Here is a 16,465-nt window from a genome sequence, read left to right on the forward strand (position 1 = left end):
TTGTAAGAGTGTTTTGGTGGCAGTGTGTTTGACCAGTGATGGCGACCCACCCACCAGAGGTTCTGTGCTGAATACTAGTAGTCACCTGTGTTGTTGTGGAGTTGACGGAGTGATGATGCTTGTAACCTGCCCAGTCCATGAAGCTGCTTGGAGTGTTGGCAGCGTGGAGAACCAGAGTGAAGTGGTGATTCTGGCAGCTTGGAGGCTGTGGCAAGTCGTTGATATGTTGATATGTGTGCCAATAAAACACACGGGGACGAGGGTGCCTCATTTAATGACGGAGAACTCATTGGTACACACTGGATTCAACATGACACTGTACTGTGAGATTGCCCTCTCTCTCTCTCTCTCTCTCTCTCTCTCTCTCTCTCTCTCTCTCTCTCTCTCTCTCTCCTCTCTCTCTCTCTCTCTCTCTCTCTCTCTCTCTCTCTCTCTCTCTCTCTCTCTCTCTCTCTCTCTCTCTCTCTCTCTCTCTCTCTCTCTCTCTCTCTATATATATATATATATATATATATATATATATATATATATATATATATATATATATATATTATTATATAAGTAACAAAATGATTCATAAGGCTTGAAATAAAGACATGAGTTTTTGTGTTTGATTTACTGACACATCACTTTCCATAATACAGAGAGGAATAGTTTTGTGTTCATGAAAAAAATACAAGGCAATGGTTAATTTACATGTATAAGTTTGCAAATATGAGAAGTGTGCTTGAAAGGTTTGAAAGCGACCTCAGGCAAGGTATGAGAGTACAAATTGTTATACTGTACACACCAAATATAGACGTCACTTACCTGCTAACAATTACTTCTTATAAGTTTTTTTTTTAAATAACAAGTTATATCTTGGATGAACTTAACACTAGTTAATAAGACAGTCACGTTTCTCGCTCCAAGGAATTCCCCTATTTTTGTTGCATTTACATTAGTGAACCAATATTTCTTGACATTTTTTTCAGCTATTTGTTAAAAAAAAAAAAAAATCAATTTGAATGAAGAGTGAGTTTCATCTCCTGCACCATTAAGATCACCTAAAGAACAGATTCACTTTTGTACACTTGCATTCCTTCACTACCACTTACAATGGCAGCTGATGATTTGCACACTTGAACACACTTACGGCACGTGAGTGTTGTTTAAGGAGAACAGATAAATACTTGTGTAATTTTCCTTGCATTGTCACCATCCTATAATTAAGACATGCTGGCCTGTTATAAGTTTGTTCAGACAATCTCTGCCTATCAATAGCACAAGTCCTTAACTTAACAGTTTGTTTTAACCAATTACCATCTGCATTTGGTACTTGGTGCTACAAATGTGACATTCCATCTTGATTTGATAACTTATTTGTCATCATCTTGTCAAGCCGAAGTGCTTTATTTACACCCAGACCAGACATTGTCTTAATAAACCTGTACTAAATATTTCATGTCCTAATGGCACTGCCGTTTGCAAATGAATATCAAACACTTCTAGGCCTATCCTCCATGAATCCATGTAGAGCCTGTTTCACCATACAACATGCAAGTTGACTATTATCTTGCCCTGCTGTACTTACTGGCCAAAGGTGGCATTACCTCAGCTTGCACCATCACATTACTCAACCTGCGGTATTACAGGGGCCAACAAGTGCACACAGATGAGAGACCCTATTAACAGAGTATCTTCTCTCACTAGCCTCGCGACATGAAAATATATATTCTTCTTTATATCGACTCCACAACTAATTGGCTATATAAACTACTGAATCTGAAAATCGAGCACCAAGCACTGGCGTTCCTGTGTGTGTGTGTGTGTGTGTGTGTGTGTGTGTGTGTGTGTGGCGCAGCTCACAGCTAATGATTACAATGGTCTGCATCTTCTGCATCTAATACTTTCGTCGCCGCCGCCTGGTTGTCTTGGCAGAGGGTCCTCCTCCAGGCACTGCACGATGATGGGCGCCCCGTCCCCAGGCTTCCGCCCCTCACAGTCTCCTCCAAAGTAGGCGGAGCTGTTTTGAGTTGTCAGGTTCTCTCGTGTCTCTTCTGGGTTCGCACACATCAATCTGAACACCTCCACCACCCATCTGGCGGGGTCCCCCTCCCGCCCCGGCTCCAACCACTTGGCGTGCTCCCCATTTCGTTCACCCTCCAACTCCTTTGTATGGTCCCCCTTCCGTTCACCCTCCAACTCCTTTGTATGGTTCCCCTCCTGTCCAGCCCCCAACTCCTTGGTGTGGTCCATCTCCTGTCCAGCCCCCAACTCCTTGGTGTGGTCCTGCTCCTGTCCAGCCCCCAACTCCTTGGTGTGGTCCCCCTCCTGTCCAGCCCCCAACTCCTTGGTGTGGTCCTGCTCCTGTCCAGCCCCCAACTCCTTGGTGTGGTCTCCCTCCTGTCCAGCCCCCAACTCCTTGGTGTGGTCATGCTCCTGGCCAGCCCCAAGCTCTACCTCCCTCGACCGCCTGTGCTCCAGCCACCGCAGGAGGGCGTTCTTGAAACAGAACCCGCTTGGCACCGCGATGTTCCACTCCCGTCTGGCGAACCATTTGAAAAAGCTCTTTTTGTGCCGAGGCATCCAGCGCTCGGGCTTGAGGCGGGAAAGAAGTACTTTTCCCATCAGCTGCACCTGGCGCTCTGCGGGCGTCAACGTCCCCAGCACCTCAGCCTCTGTCAAGGCAAAGCTGCAGCGCCATGTTCCATCAGCAGCATTACTGAGCTGCATGGTGGTGGTGTCCTCAGGAGTGAGGAGCGGTCTGCAAACTTGCTCCAGCCATGGCACCTCAAGCACTGGCACCAGGTCCACGCCGACCAGCAACAGTGGATACTCTCGCCCCTGCCAGGCCAGAGAGAGTCCCACGCCCACTTGCGTGCTGGTCAGGCCCGGCGGCACCAGGCTCAGTCTTTTGTCCTGCAGGGTGTGGCCAGCGAGGCACCGGTGCACCTCCTCGTACAAACTGGCCATAAATCTATTACCCTCAAGGTGGGGATTGTCAGTCTTCACACAAATCTGTAACCTGCCCTTCAGCGGGGCTTCCTCCTTCCCTCTCTCGCTAACAGTTATTCCTACGTCATCCTTGTGAATCACGAGGTTTATATCAAATTCGTCAGGGGCGTAAAGCTTAGACCCATCCTGAGAACTGCCCACCAGCCTCAGGTCGCCGCGGTACGTGGCATCAGCGGCTGACACCTTATTCATGATGATGCTTATTTCTGCCATCACCGCCTCCTTTACCTCAAGGGCCTCGCCCTTTGATAGATCCACAGCCACCCGCTGAGCCTCCTTCTGCAGCTCTTGCAGGCCTATGGATCTCACAAGATTTCTTATGACGCTTTCCGGGTCACGTCGGTCGATTGGGTCTAATAGATTACGCTTATATTTATAATACATATTGTGAAACACTTTAAAATTTTCTCTCACCTGTGTGCCCGTGGTGCCCGCGCGGCAAGGAGGGTCCTGCGTCACTTGGTGTGCCAGGAGTTCGAAAGTACTTTTATGGCCAAACATGGCGGCCAGGTGACGGGGTGTCTGGCCATACGTGTCACGCTGCTGTGGGTTGGCGCCAGCGCTCAGCAGCACCGCCACACAGCCGTCCTGGCCGTGCGAGGCCGCCTGGTGGAGGGCCGTGGTGCCGCAGGTGTGGTCCAGCACCTCGTCCACGGGGAAGTGACCCTCTTGCAGCATAAGATGAGTCAGCTGCAGGAGACCTTTGCGCGAGGCCAGCAGCAGGGCAGCGTGGCCATCAGGTAAGGAGACCTTCTTACCCTCGCCCTTCTTGTGGCTCTCAAAGAGATCCTCCTGTATACACAGCGCTGTCCGTGCTGCGGTCTTCTCGTGATCTGCCTTCAAGCGAAGCTCCATATCCTTCAGTTTTTCATGCTCCATCATAAAGAGCTTCTGTGTGCAAAGAGAAAGAGAGCGGTGAATATATGAACAAGTAAATAACCCTTTATTGCTGCGTACACATAGATATGTTAGAAATGATGATAGAAATCGAGGATTACATACGTATATTAGCATTTGTCTGCCTGATTGGAGTTGTTTATTAGGCAAGATTAAAAAATACAAGTAGCTTAATTGGTCAACTAATAGAATCAAATAGTAAGTAATATTAATAAAATATAATACCATAATTGAGCTGCATAATATTCATGATATGAATAAGAAGTTTGTTGTGCAAAGGTAGACTACTGAAAACGTTTGGTTCAAAACACAGCGTGCTGTTTTGGTAAGAGGATGCTCCAAGCTGTGGCTACATAAAATCCACGTTGATGCTTCTACTTTGGCGAACACCATCCAGTAGCCGAGGCACTTCATTTCCTGTGTGCTTTGTGAGAGTTTTATAAATTAAGAACAATGAAAGTGATTTGTGTATCGATGAGAAATTAAACAATGTCATTAATGAAGCAACTTTAGCTGCGGACTACAATTTTCCCAGGGAAAGCATACCTCTGATTTATTTATTTATTTATTTTTATCACGATAATTCTTTGATAAATGACGGCCATGTGCAAAGCAGAGGAGGACAGCATATGGCACAGCACACACTAATAAGTGACTATTGTTAAACAATGTGTTGTCTTGTACAATATTCCACACACTTCTGAAGCGTTGTCAAACGCGTCATCTATGCGGGGCAGGTTTCTCGTTTCTGAATTTTCTGACTGGGTCAAAGCAAACTTAGTATTGTTCAGTGCCACAAAAACTCAATTCCCCCATCTGTCTATATCGCCATAAGCAAGGACAGCATCATTAAACAGACAGATAAACATAAAATGACTAAATCTCCAGGGCCAGATGACATCATCCTAGAGCACTGCAGGAGTGCACGGGTGAGCTTAGCGAGCCGTTGCTGCGGCATTGAGGGACTCATTAGACAAGGCAGAAATACCAAAGGGCCAACTTCACAGTCGCTTGGTAACAGTCCCAAATGAAAGCCTTACCAGCCTGGTGACACCTCCAGCCACTTTCACAGCTGGTGTTCTCATGGCTTCGGTAATCCCCAACCTGGTGACTCTATCATAACAAAACGAAAAGCGCCGATTCGGTAACGCTGGTATGCCGGAGCGGCCTCATTAGATAAAGCGAGTCAGTTCTTGACCAAAGAATTAACCACGCCACCACTAAAAAGGAGCAAGGTGTGAAAATACATCAGCTGTGCCTTCAGCACGCCATATCCATTATTATGGTGACTTCTTGTGACTTAAATTCCTCCCTTTCAATGTCTGTCTGACATTCACCAAACTGCTGTGCCAGCCAGCCACTTAATGAGTCATCTTTTTCTCTGTCCCTCGTTGCTGTACACACATTTGTTACATAGAAATATTTCGGGTTGAATGTAAATCATCCTAGCCTACTATTTATGAGATAGTTACTTTATTTCTGGGTGAAATTATGATTTTTTAAATCATAATCTATGCAACGAAAGAATCAGCAATGAACTTAGTGAGCTAAATATTAAGGTAAACTTAGCATAACCAAATCCAGCACTCTGATGGAAACGGTCATGTTATTTCAATATTTTGCAATATTTTGTTAGGTGACAAATTCCATATAGTGTATGCGTGTGTCAGGATTATTACAGGAGTGTGACCAAGGAGGCGTAGCAGACGAAATAAGCGCGACAGGTGCTGAAGTTTTGATCAGCTGGTGAAGTGAGTTCATGCCGCCATCCAAAAGAGTACACAGGCAAGCAGCCTCACCTGCTCCAGCCTCTGTTGCTCCTCGTGAGGCATCATGTGCACCGCAAGGCGACCATGTGTGTTCGGCACGTACGGGCAGCCCCCAAGGTCCCTGATCAGCAGCTCGGCCATGCCTTTGTGGCCAGCCTCCAGGGCAGCATGGAGGGCAGTGCCACCAGAGGCTCCATTAAAGACTGTCCACCCTCCTGCCCTATGCAGGAAGGCGGCAGTCACGGGGCAGTTGGCAGCCGCTGCCTTTGCCAGGAGGTCGCTCAGTGCTGGCCGGTCAGTCTCCTTTCCCCATCGCCAGGCTGCCTGCCAGGGAGTATTTCCCTCGATGGTTGTCACTAGAATGTCGATGCCCTTGACAAGGGCGCTGCTGACCTTTTCCAGGCGACGCTGCTCTGCACGCAGCCGGCAGCAGTAGGCCTGTGAGGAAAGGATGGTCACCACATCAGGTAAGCACCGTGCGCAGAGAGAGAGAGAGAGAGAGAGAGAGAGAGAGAGAGAGAGAGAGAGAGAGAGAGAGAGAGAGAGAGAGAGAGAGAGAGAGAGAGAGAGAGAGAGGTAGGGCAGCTATGCAGAAGTGTCATTAAGTGTCACAAATCTAAAAGTGCATGTACAAATACAACCTTACCTTGTCCCAAAAAAAAGGAAAAATACAAAGAATTATTCCACATATTAGGTTTGACAAGCATTATTACAATTACTTTTAGGATTATAATGATGAATTATAATCAAATATTAGGTTTGACAAGCATTATTACAATTACTTTTAGGATTATAATGATGAATTAACATGGATTCAAGTATTATGAGATCTACTTCATTGCTTGTTCTAAACATTACACTGAAGTGTCCTTTTATGAAATGACAAGATTCTGTTGCATGACCTGTAATGTTGGACAGGTTTGGTGTGCTGCAGGTCTGTCATGTGCACCACTAAAACCTGAAACTGACGGCACTGAAACACAAAGGCTCGTCCTCTACAACCAACAGACCTATAACTCATCCAAGTTGTTCAAACACTTTCCACTCTGCAAAGGAGCCACCGCTGAGACTTGGGTCCAGTACCGGTGCTCGTCCTCACCTTTGCAGTGAGGTAGTTCTGTGAGACAGGGAAGGGAAGGTACTCACGGTGGTGAGGAAGGCCAGCACCCTGTGAGTCACGTCAGGGCTCTGCCAAGCCTCCTGCAGCAGGCTGGCAGGCAGCGGTGCACCGCTAGCCAGCAGCAGGCTGACGGTGTGTAAGCGGTCGGTGGTGACAGCCAGTCTGAGGACAGAAAGGCCACCCAGGAGCTCTATGGGCGCGCCCTTACATATGAGGGTGGACACCGCCTGCACGTCGTCCCGGCGACTGACTGTTGAGAGCAGCTCCTCATGCAGTTCTTCAGGAAGCTTGTAGCTCTGCCGGAGAGAGAAGGGAAGCCATGGTGCTGATGGTATCGCAATGAAAGCTACATAATATAATGTGATGTAATAATATAATAATAATGTTGTCACGGTTTTCAGAAAGTTTCGCTTGGTGGCGACATAAGTGCTCACTGGTGGCTGTGGCGATGTGTCAGTGTGCATTGTTATGGCCTGTGTGTGTGTGTGTGTGTGTGTGTGTGTGTGTAGCTGTTTGTGTGACAAAGGCTCATTCATGCAGAATACCTTGATATATATTTTCATTTATTGTTTAATGCAGTATGTCTGTTTGAGTAACTTTTGCTTATTACTATATTGATAACAGTAGAGTTTCTTTTGAATTTGTGTTGTCATTACATTCCAATGTTTTATTTTCATGAAGTAAATCATGGTTTGTCCTGTTCCTACAAATGGTGATACTGGTGTCGCCTCCATGAGACACTTTGCCTGCAGATGGTGCACACACCACCAATTTATGTGTCTGCCACACCCATGTACATGTGCTAGTGGTTGGAATGCAAGCTTCTGTCGCCAGAGACAAAAGACCTGGTAGTTTGAGGCAGTGTTGAGCCATTACTTGCAGCTGCAACTAGTCAGGCTAGATGAAAACTGTGGTCTCTCATAAAGCCCTCAACAGTCAGGTGACAGTGTGGGCTCTCCCGAGGCAAGTGTACACCGTGTGAATGTACACACTCGAAAGCCACCGTGACTGACGCATTGCCTGTCCGGCAGGTGGCGTCCCTCGTCAGGTGCCCGCTCAGTGCCCCATCACTGAGCAGCAGCTTGGGGGAGCAGTCCAGACACCACCACAGCCTCGCCCCAAGCCTGGTGACTGCTGTTATTTGCTTCACAATGTTGTGAGTGCTATAATTGTATACTTTATCGAGTTTTCCGCGTCAGTTCGCGTTTGTCTTTGAACCGTTGTTATAGCTTTTTGTTTTGTTTTGTGTGAAAACACCACTTTGCAGAGGCAGCTACAAATGTGAATCTGGTATATGAAAGACAAATTGGAGTTTTTGAAGTTATGATAATTATCAACAAAACAGCTGAAATACTTATGAAATGTTTTCAGGGTGTATAACAATCAGGTTGCCGCAGGACATCATCAGCGAGCTCAGAAAGCAAGCGAAGGGATTGAGGTAGCAGACCCTGAAGAGTCCACAGCAGCTGAAAACTCCATTTCTCCATATGCAAGCCCTGAAGTGCAGGAGTTTATCAGAGGACAGGTAATTAATGGCTTAGGAAATAAGAAGGGCAGAAGATATGGGGGACAAGGGAGGAGGTTTGCTCTGGCCTTGCGTTACCATAGTCCTAAGGCGTGTAGGTTTTAAAGCTCTACTTTTTCACTCCCCAGCAGTTCCAATCTTCACCTTTGGCTAAGGCAAACTTCCATCCAAGCAGGCTGGAGCAAACAAACTCACAGTCCTGAGGAAGAGCAGACACCACGTCGAAGGGAGAGACTCTGTGGCATGCATTTGATGCAGTGACCGTCAGAGAATCTCTCCATTTTGACCCGGCCTCCGATTCCATCATTGGTACGAAGGATTTTGGAGACCGTGGCAAGAGTATGAAGCAGGCAAACCATGCACTTGTGTTCATGGCTAAAGGGTTGGCCAGGAAGTGGAAAGTGGTTAGGTTAGGTTAGATCAGGTTATGTTAGGATAGGTCAGGTCAGGTCAGATAAGGTCAGGTTAGGATTGCCTTATTTTAAGCTCTCGTCTCCATTCAAGTACAAAGAACGAGCACTTCCGCGTTCCCCGCCCACAAACCCCTCTTCCCAACGAGTCCCCAAGGTCGCCGGGGGACGAGAGAAGAAGAGGCTGCAGAGTGAAGTGATTCCACTGTGTTTTGTGCTCAAAATCGTCCATAACATAAACAATCAATAACGGACATCACAGTTTTGTAGTTTGCGGTTTGGTCGTACTGTAGCAATTCATCCTCCTCAGGCACGGGTTGGTTAGGTTAGGTTATGCCTGCTTAGGATAGGTGGCTTAGGGTAGGCTAGGTTAGCTTAGGTTAAAACCCTTCAGAGAGTCTCTTGGGGCCTTTAGCAGAGCTCGGCACGGGGAACACGTCGCGTTCACCTCCCAGCCCCTCCACGCTGCCGCCAGTCAGCACGTGGCTCAAGACTCGTCGTCAGGAGCAGGACTAAACAGCCAATCGTTTAAAGAATCACATCGTGCTCATTTTTTCAAGTGTTGGGATGATGTGAGTTGTGCACTTTTGTTTGCTGGTCTCCCTGTGAATTGCATGTTTACATTTTTGATGAGTGCTTGCCTTCAAGTAGGATCTGATGCACTCAGTGTAAATACAAGACTGATTTTGTGACACCTGTGAGTGCTTTCAAGAACACTTATCAGTCTACCACCAGACTGCAACACTGCCCGTGCTGGCGAGGTGCTGCTTAAACTGAGCGGCTGGGCAGTCAGGCGTGCATTTTGCACTGGCCACACCGACGCAAAGCATTACCGGTGTTCACCTGACAGCCGCAGGGTGTCCACGGACGTGACCATGAGGACTGTCCACAGTAGGCCCAATGACAAGCTGAGGAGTGAATTTGCTTGCTCTGTGGAGATTCAGGGGAACCACAATTGTCCCCTTGGCCCTGCTGATGCCCTCGGTGAACCAAGGGTGCCCTCAGCTACACCAGAGCTATTTGAGAGCCATTTGAACCAAAACCCTTAAGTTATCATTATTATTATTATTATTATTATTATTATTATTATTATTATTATCATTATTATTATTATTAATTCTTTTTATTTATCTGTTTGTTATTTTCCGGTGAAAAGGGATTGTGGGGGAGAGAAAGAGCAGGGTGAAGATAGAGGTGTTTCATTTCCTGAATGTTTCAACAAGCTGCCTTCACGGGGAACAAATTGTCGCCGAAGAAGACAGCTTGAAAAAATACCGAGGAATGAGAGGTCTGGTGCTTCACCCTGCTTCCTTGCAACCAGCACGGTCCCCGTGCACTCGTGCAGCCTAGAGATGCTGTCTGATGCTTTCCTGTTGGCTTGCAGCTAGTACAGGATGAAATACAGTTTGTGTTCTGAATTAGTGAGTTAGTGTTCAGCTAGCCACTGTGTTGTTTCCTTGGTGACGGTCACGTGTCCGCCACGTTCAATGTTTTTGCCCTCTCTTTGAGAAGTGTGCACACCAACTGCTGAAATATTTGCACTGCATCACAGCTCGCTCAACAAAACGGGTTACCAAGCTTATAGCATAACCATTACCTGCAGGCTTACCACCTCATTAATATCTATAAGCACCTCTTGAAATTAAGCAATACTTCATTTGTTTAACATGAATTTACAAACACAAATGTGAAGAAAGAAATACATCTTGGTAAAGGATGCAAAATGTTGTAAACAAAAACATTTTGCATCACATTCATATTGGTTAATGTTAGAAAAATGATAAATGTAATAAGCTCACACACACACACACACACACACACACACACAGCTCTATATTTTGAGGGAGTTTCTCCGATACGATCTTAACCTGGAAGCTACTACTGCTTTCAAATGAACTTCTGAGTACCTGACTACTGATGTGACGTGCCACAGGGCCTGAGTAACATTTCTACTGCCAGTACTGAAGGTACTATCAAGTCTTCCCTGTACTGTTGTGTGAGCCACAGAAGGTAAACAAGGTGGTGTGTTTTGCCATGTATATATTGTACCACCTCACTGACTTATGCATGTAAAGAAATTCTATTGCTGAACTCCACACAACAATGGCACACTTCATTGGGTCTGAACCTGAAGAATTAGTGAAGACAAAGGTAGAAAACGAGCTTGTTAATATAACCAACAGCAATGATGGAAGGGAAAGCAGAAGTGTAAGTAAGACGATTAAGGATGCAGTTGTTATGCTGTCCAGCCTGGCCAGCATAATTTCGGTCGCTGTGTCTACGGCTGTATCTACTGCTTTCAAGGAATTCAGGGATAAATTAGAAAACAAGATCGCAGTAATGCTGAGGAATTGCCTCCTGCTCAAGTATGAACACGACAAGATGGAGCAGTACTCCCGAAGAGAGAACTTACGTATTTCTGGATGAGAGGAAGAAGAGGACGAAAGTGAGGAGGTGCTGGAAGCTAAAGTTATAGAACATGCTGACACTATTGGAGTGAAAATTGAGCAGGATGACATTTCTGTTGTTTACCATTTGCGGAGGCCCAGGGAAGGAGGTAGGCCAGTGATTGTGAGGTTTTGCCACCGAAAGAAAAGAAATGAAATTATGCAAAATAAGAAAAAAAAAAAAAAAAAAACTGAAAGGTAGGCAAAGAAAAGTGTATATAAATGATGACATGACCTCCTTAAGGGTTAAAATGTTGAATATGGTTAAAGGGCAAGAAACAGTGAAAAATGTGTCCACAAGGGAGGGGAGCATTCTTGTATAGTTGCACAGTGGGGGTAGACCTGTAGTTATAAACTGTCCTGATGACTTAGAAAAGGTTGTTATATCTGCTCCTGATTGGAAAAGGTTAAATCTAGATCACTTAACAAGGGCCTAGGATGGCCCTGCTGGGGCACAGCACATACTTGGGCATGATAATAGTGTTAGTGTAAGTAATATTAACTCTGTTCAGTTTGTTCCTCCCCTGGATTATATTAATGTGTCGTCTCTTAATGTCTGCGGTATCAAGTCAAAGTTTTTATCTATGAATTTTGTTAACTTTATTAAAGATTATGGTGTTATTTGTTGATGTGAAACTAAGTGTGATGATACTGATGTAATTAATCTAAAAAACAATATGGAAAATATCGGCTTTGACATTGTCTTTAAGGACAGAAGCAAATTAAGCAGGTTTAAATCTGGGGGTTTTCTCATGGCCATCAAGAAAAATGCTAGTTTTAAGTGGAGGCATATTAGTAACACTTATTATTCTTTACTTTCAGTTAAAGTTGATAGAAATAGTGTAAATTTTGGTAGGGAACTGGTAATAAGCTGTGTTTACATTCCCCCCTCACACTCTAGATGTGGTAATGAAGAGCACTATGACGAGCTGGATGATTTTTTGCTTACTTACTCATGTGATGATTATGTGCATTGCATGTGCTTTGTGGTGATTTTAATGCTCACACTCTCACTATGTGTGATGTTCCTTCTGAGGCTGCTGAGGACCCTGTGTCTGTAAGTTTAACTAATTTTGGAATAACTGAGACTAGAGCAAACCAGGACTTAACCCCAGATAGGAATTCATATGAGAAAAAGTTGTTGGATGTTTCTAAGAATGATCAAGTTTATATATTCAATGGAAGGTTATGGGAGGACTGCAGCATTGGCAAACAATACAACTATTGACTACTTTTTAGGATCACCATTGATTGTGAAATATGTTGTAGTTCTTAAAGTATTAGATTATGAACCTTTGTGGTCTGATGTACACTGTGGACTACATGCAAGGATCAAATGTGAGATGCAAAGTACGGTGCCTGTTGTAAACCGAGAGGCAAAGGAATCAAGACAATCAGGTGTAAGGCAAAGTAAATGGAATGTTGAAAAACAATTTTTATGTTTGAGTAATATTGATGAAATTAAGATAAATGAACTGATTGCAAAAGTGGATGAATTACCCATGGATGCTATTAATCTAGATTTAAAACAAATACTGATTGAGGTGGCACTTGCAACTTTCCCACCATATAAGAAAAGATCATTCATGAAAAAGTCCAATAATGCCACCTCAGTGGGATATGATAAAGAGTGCTGGCCATCTAGAAAGGAATACCACAAAGCTAGACAGAGATTTCATTTGCATAGTGAAAATTTTAACAACATGATTGAGAAAAGCAGGAAAAATAAAGCAAATCTAAAAAGAGTGAAAAATAAGGAGATGGATAACTTAATAAAGAAATTTAGAAAATATAAGAGTGATGACCCTAAAGCATATTGGAAAATTTTAAATAGTCAGAAAAGAACTTATCAGATCCCAAGAACACTAAATGAATTCTATGACCATTTTAAGCAGCTAGCGGGTGATGAAAATTCTGACAATAGTGATGTGAATATTACAAATGATGAAGACTGTGCGGATGCTGAAATTTTATCAGTACTTAATGATCCTATAAGGGAAGGAGAGGTAGTTAAAAATATTAAGAAGTAAAAAAAAAAAACAATAAATCCCCAGCATCTGATATGATATTAAATTAATATATTAAAAAGTACTTGATACTGGTGTCATGCCAGCTGAATGGTTGGTGGGTACAATAGTGCCACTCTATAAAAACAAGGGAGACATCCAGGATGTTAATAATTACAGGGCCATCACCTTACTTAGCTGCATGGGGAAGCTGTTCACCTCCATACTTAATGAAAGACTTAATGATTATTCAAACACCTTATCTACCATTAATGAAACACAAACGGGCTTCAGACACAGATATTCCACTCTGGATCATATATTTTTTCTTCAAATGTGTCATTGATTTATTTAAGTGGAAGAAGAGAAAGCTATTTTGTTTATTTGTTGATTACAAGAAACCCTTTGATATGGTACAATGTGAAGATTTATGGTGTAAACTTGTGAAGGAAGAGATGCAAGGAAAAATTCTAAATGTAATCAGAAATATGTACAATAATATCAGATCATGTGTCATGCTTAACCAGGAGATTTCAGACACCTTTGTTTGCAATGTAGGGGTAAGACAGGGGGAAAATTTATCATCGGTGCTTTTTGCTTTTTATGTGAATGATATTGAAAGTAAATTCATTGAATATAATTGCAGTTATGTAAATTTTGGTGACGATTTCTTAAACATGTATCTTAAACTATTTGTTATTATGTATGCAGATGATACAATTATTTTGTGTGACAGTGAGGATGGAATGAAGCAGGCACTGGTTGCTCTGAATTTATATTGTAATGAATGGAAATTGAAGCTAAATTGTAACAAAACAAAAATAGTAGTGTTTAGCAGGGGAAGACAAAATTTAACTATGAACTTGAATTTGGTGGTAAAAACATTGAAGTAGTGACAGAGTATAAGTATCTTGGAGTATTATTAAATTATAATGGGAGGTTTTGCAAAGGTGAGCTGGAGCTAAAAGAGACACCTACAAGAGCAATGTACTCATTAATAAGTAAGTGTAGGAAGTTTGACTTGCCAGTGGATATACAACTCAAATTATTTACCACCACGGTGTTACCTATATTGACTTGTGCAGCTGAAATTTTGGGTTACCATATTGCTAGGGAGTTAGAGTATATGTACATGAAATTTTTAAAGCAGGTTTTGGATGTTCATGAGAATACTTGTAATGACATAGTGTATGGTGAACTGGGTGTATTTCCACTTGATATTTATATAAAGAAAAAAAATGATAGGTTATTGGTCTAAGCTAATTTCAGGTAAAAATACTAAACTGTGTTATTTAATGTACCAATGTCTATTGCAGCTGGATAGGTTAGGGCTTCATAGTTCTCCATGGTAAACTTGTATAAAGAATATTTGTAATGACTGTGGAATGTCTGGTATGTGGTGTTGCAAGATGTTCCTAATTCAAGATGGGGTGAAGAAAGCTATGGAACAGAGATTGAAAGATCAGTGGCTTGTAACTTGGCATCATAATTTAGAAACAAAATCATTAAGTAGCAGTTATAGGGTGTTTAAGACAGATTTTGGCAGAGAACAGTATTTAGAACAATTAACAAAGGGTGACAGATTATTAGTGACTAAATTTAGAAGTTGTAATAATAGACTTCCTGTAAATATTGGTAGGTATCAAGGTGTCAGTAAGGAAGATAGGGTATGTAACATGTGTAATGCTGAGGTAGAAGGAGAAGAATTTCATGTTCTTTTTGAATGTACTGATATGGAAATTGTTAGGTTAGGTAATATGTATATAGCAAATTACATAAATAGGCCAACACAATTCAAATATGCTTTGTTCATGCAAAGTATAAGTTCAAATGTGATAAAGAAATTATCTTTGTTTTTGAGGATGGTGCTACGCTTGTTTAGATAAATAGTGTGCAAAACACCTCAATAGTTTTTTTTTTTATTTCTTAATTAGTGACAGTATGTATCATTATATATGCATACACATTTTTTTATATTAATTTTTTGCCATTGCTTACAGCGTATTTCATTTGTATGTATTTGTCTTTTCTTATGTAATATTATGCACGTTCTGTATATAATCTACTGTGTCTGTATTCTTTTGCTGGAGAGCTGTGCTCCATACTTTATAGAAAGTCTGACCTTACTCAATAAATTCAATTCAATTCAGTTATAAATTCAATTCACACACACACACACACACACACACACCTGTACACAGTGGTGGCGCTGTAGTCCCTTAATCACCGAGTCTTGGCCTTGCTGCCGTGCCAGGTCAGCGGGGGTCATGTTGTCAGGGGTGGTCACATGAGGGCTCACGCCGCGTCGCAGCAAAGCCTCCACAGCAGCACTGGGAGCCCCGCACAGCGCCGCGGCGTGGAGAGGCGTCAGGCCATCCTGGCTCAGCGCGTGACCATCATAAACCTCGGGGATGTTGACCATTGCTGCCTTGTTGCCCTCCACCAGCATGGACAAGACTGTGTAGTGGTGGTCTTCATGCACGCCCCGCCACTCCCTCTGTGATGACAAACACTGTTGCTGCCCACTTGTGTCACCACCACCACCACTACCACTACCACTACCACCACTACTGCTATAAAATGACCACCACCGCCACCAACACCACCACCAATACCATTACTATTAAATCATCACCACCACCACCACCACCACTACCACTACCATTATCACCACTACTGCTATAAAATAACCACCACCGCCACCAACACCACCACCAATACCATTACTATTAAATCATCACCACCACCAATACCACTACCATTACCACCACTACTACTATAAAATGACCACCACCACCACCAATACTATTACTATCAAATCATCACCACCACCAATACCATTACTATTAAATGACCACCACTATCACCACCACCACCACCACCACCTATATTATTACTATTAAATGAACACTACTATCACAACCACCACCACCACTTCTACTGTAAAATAACCGCCACTGTTACCACCACCACCACCACCATCACTACCACAACCATTACCTCCATCACAACTACATGAATGATCAAGGAGAGAAAAAAATAATAACTAATTATAATTATGATAGTAGTAGTAATAATAATAATAATAATAATAATAATAATAATAATAATAATAATAATAATAATAATAATAACAATAAAAGAACTGATATAATGATGAAGGTAAAGGACAAAAAAAAAATAGTAACAAAACTGATGTCAACAAAAACAATAATGATGATAAATAATAATAATATTACCAAAAATTATGACAATAAAAGTAATAATAATAATAATAATAATAATAATAATAAT

General features: G+C 42.9%; 1 protein-coding gene across 1 annotated transcript in view; it reads right to left on the minus strand.

Moving 5' to 3' along the window:
• Positions 1 to 601: 601 nt before the first annotated feature.
• Positions 602 to 16,465, minus strand: part of LOC135095245 (ankyrin-3-like) — a 27,020-nt gene continuing 11,156 nt past the window's right edge. Inside the window, exons 5-8 of the mRNA XM_063996029.1 lie at positions 15,363 to 15,668; positions 6,810 to 7,079; positions 5,694 to 6,101; positions 602 to 3,888 (exon numbers count right to left, since the gene is read on the minus strand). Coding sequence (XP_063852099.1) covers positions 1,858 to 3,888; positions 5,694 to 6,101; positions 6,810 to 7,079; positions 15,363 to 15,668 — 3,015 coding nt within the window. The 3' untranslated portion in view covers positions 602 to 1,857. The remainder of the gene's footprint in view (positions 3,889 to 5,693; positions 6,102 to 6,809; positions 7,080 to 15,362; positions 15,669 to 16,465) is intronic.

Source organism: Scylla paramamosain, chromosome 48 (assembly GCF_035594125.1).
Source record: "Scylla paramamosain isolate STU-SP2022 chromosome 48, ASM3559412v1, whole genome shotgun sequence".
Classification (NCBI taxonomy): Eukaryota; Metazoa; Arthropoda; class Malacostraca; order Decapoda; family Portunidae; genus Scylla; species Scylla paramamosain.